This window comes from Orycteropus afer, unplaced genomic scaffold (assembly GCF_000298275.1).
Source record: "Orycteropus afer afer isolate SDZICR_OR568_19922 unplaced genomic scaffold, OryAfe1.0 scaffold00006, whole genome shotgun sequence".
NCBI classification, from domain to species: domain Eukaryota; kingdom Metazoa; phylum Chordata; class Mammalia; order Tubulidentata; family Orycteropodidae; genus Orycteropus; species Orycteropus afer.
Genome location: NW_006921593.1, coordinates 1,943,617 through 1,945,824, shown reverse-complemented (window position 1 = coordinate 1,945,824; position 2,208 = coordinate 1,943,617). Strand labels below are relative to the sequence as shown.

The window sequence follows — 2,208 nt, the reverse complement described above, 5'->3', positions numbered from 1 at the left end:
TAATCCCCTTTCTCCTGCTCTTCTGGCCTGCTTCTTCGGGGGTCCCTGCATTGTCTCTCCTCACCTGTATCCCTGGGGCTGACTGCTCTTCTGTCCGGGTTCAAGGCTTTTATCCCCTTCCCTGCTCTTCCGGCCTGCTACTCTGGCGTCCCTGCGTTGTCTCTCCTCCGTTACCTACTTAATCATACTGAATTCAGATGACTATTAAAATGCTTTTTCCTTCAGCCCTTTACAGTCTTGGAGGAGAGACTAGGATCTAAATGTACGCTCTGTGTCAGTGCTGGGCTAAGTCCTCTGCACGTGTTCTCACAGCCTCCTTTGAGGTAGATGGCATGCTCTTTTTATAGATAAGAAAGCACACTTGGAATTGAAGTTATTTTTCCAAAATCACACGTATAGTAAGTGATGGGGCCAGGATCCCAGCCTCCGTCTGTCTGGCCCTGAAGTCTGAGTTCCCGTCCTGCCCAGGTTCATCCTGGTAACTGCAGCTCTCTGTGCTGTCCCCCAGAACCCACAGGTGCAGAGAGGCCAGTCAGAGCCATGGGTTGGGTTTTCCGTAATACATTTATTCGCGGAGGTTTCCTTGTTAAAAAAAAAAAAAATAGATACATGTATATATAGTGCCTTCCAAGCAGATTAGTGGTTGCCAGGAGCTGAGAGGCAGGAGATTGGGAGAGACTTGTTAACAGGTGGGGCGTTTCCTTGTGGATGACAGAGATGTTCTGGAGCTGGTAATGGTGACGGTTGTACAGTACAAACATACTAACTGGTAGAGGCCAAGTCGATTCTGACTGTCAGCGACCTCATTAGAGCTGCCCACCTCCTAGGCTGTAATCTTAAGGAAGCAGACTCCTGCAAAGTGACTGGTGAGTGCACACCAGGGCTTTGAACCACCAGTTCATTCCAGTTCGACCCCCTGCCAGGAATTTGCCTTTCCGTGCTGCTTTAGACTTTACTGGGATGGGTGTCTGCATTTTAACAAGATCCCTGGGTGAGTCTCATTGTGGGGACCTAGAAGAAACACATGGGGATCTTGTTAAAATACAGGTTCTGTGTCTGAATAGCTGGGGTGGAACTGCAGACTGCCAGCAGGGGGTTGGAGCGGTTTGTTGCGGAGCACTGTAACAACTGTGTTACCAGAGCACCTGTGAACATTCTAAGGGCCACTCACTCAGTTGTACAGCTGAAAGTGGTTTCAGTGGTGAATTTTATGTTACGTGTGTTTGACCATAAAAAATAACGGAACCGCTCTCTCTCTCCAGAAAAAAGGCATTGAGAAGAACCTAGGCATCGGCAAAATCTCCTCCTTTGAAGAGAAGATGGTGGCCGAGGCCATGGCGGAGCTGAAAGCCTCAATCAAGAAGGGAGAAGACTTTGTAAAGAGCATGAAATAAGAAGACAGTCAGAGTGTTAGGTTTCCTTAATTTATTAAGGCATCATGTCACTGTGAAGCCATGTCAGGTACCTTTGTATTTTAATTTGCATCAATGTTTATTGTATTAACATCATCCCTTCCATATTGTCAGTTGGCCTATTGGTGCATCAATAAAAGCGGTCTTTGGTTTTCTTTTTCAAGGTCCTCTCTGTAAACATTGTGCTTTCTTCCCCATGGAGCTGACGGCCGAGCGTGTCACCTGTTTTCATTCCCAGTCGGAACCTGATGCTGGTTCAGTATTAGATGGAAGCGTGATAGTTTCCCAGTAGCTTCAAGAGTCTAAAATGTTTATTTCTGAAGTGGGATGAACCACTCGGTGTACCAGTTCCCACACCCTCCAGCCCTGTTCCTGCACCATCACGTCCCTCAGGTGTGTGAACAGGAAGCCTCTTGGACCTGATTCCTTACAGCATCCTTTTGTCCCCATAGCGACAGTTGCTCAGCAACCGATGCCAGGCAGCCATTTTCTCTCGCTATTTCTTTGTTGAATTTTCTGGCTAAGCAGGCAGCACCGTCTTCTACGGTGGAGCTGTCAGGGCCGACCTTGGTCCTCTAAATTAGTCATCCTCTTTTGACCAAAGCCTGATGCTCAGTGACAGTGACAACCCTTTAGGGAGAAGAGTTGTAAGGAGGGAGAGTTCCCAGGGAGGGCAGTGTTCCCCTCATGAAAAGATGTCTGCATCAGTGGCCTAAAGATAGCACTTGGTTACATTCGTTGGGCTTGGGATGAAAACTGAGGAAGAAAAGGGAGATTTGATTATCTTTAGAACTTG

General features: G+C 47.6%; 1 protein-coding gene across 1 annotated transcript in view; it reads left to right on the top strand.

Annotated features, from left to right (window-relative positions):
* The window catches only part of MDH2 (malate dehydrogenase 2), a 16,409-nt gene extending 15,015 nt beyond the window's left edge, over positions 1-1,394 (top strand). Inside the window, exon 9 of the mRNA XM_007940213.2 lies at positions 1,263-1,394. Within this exon, the coding sequence (XP_007938404.2) occupies positions 1,263-1,394 (132 nt within the window). The remainder of the gene's footprint in view (positions 1-1,262) is intronic.
* Positions 1,395-2,208: the final 814 nt, after the last annotated feature.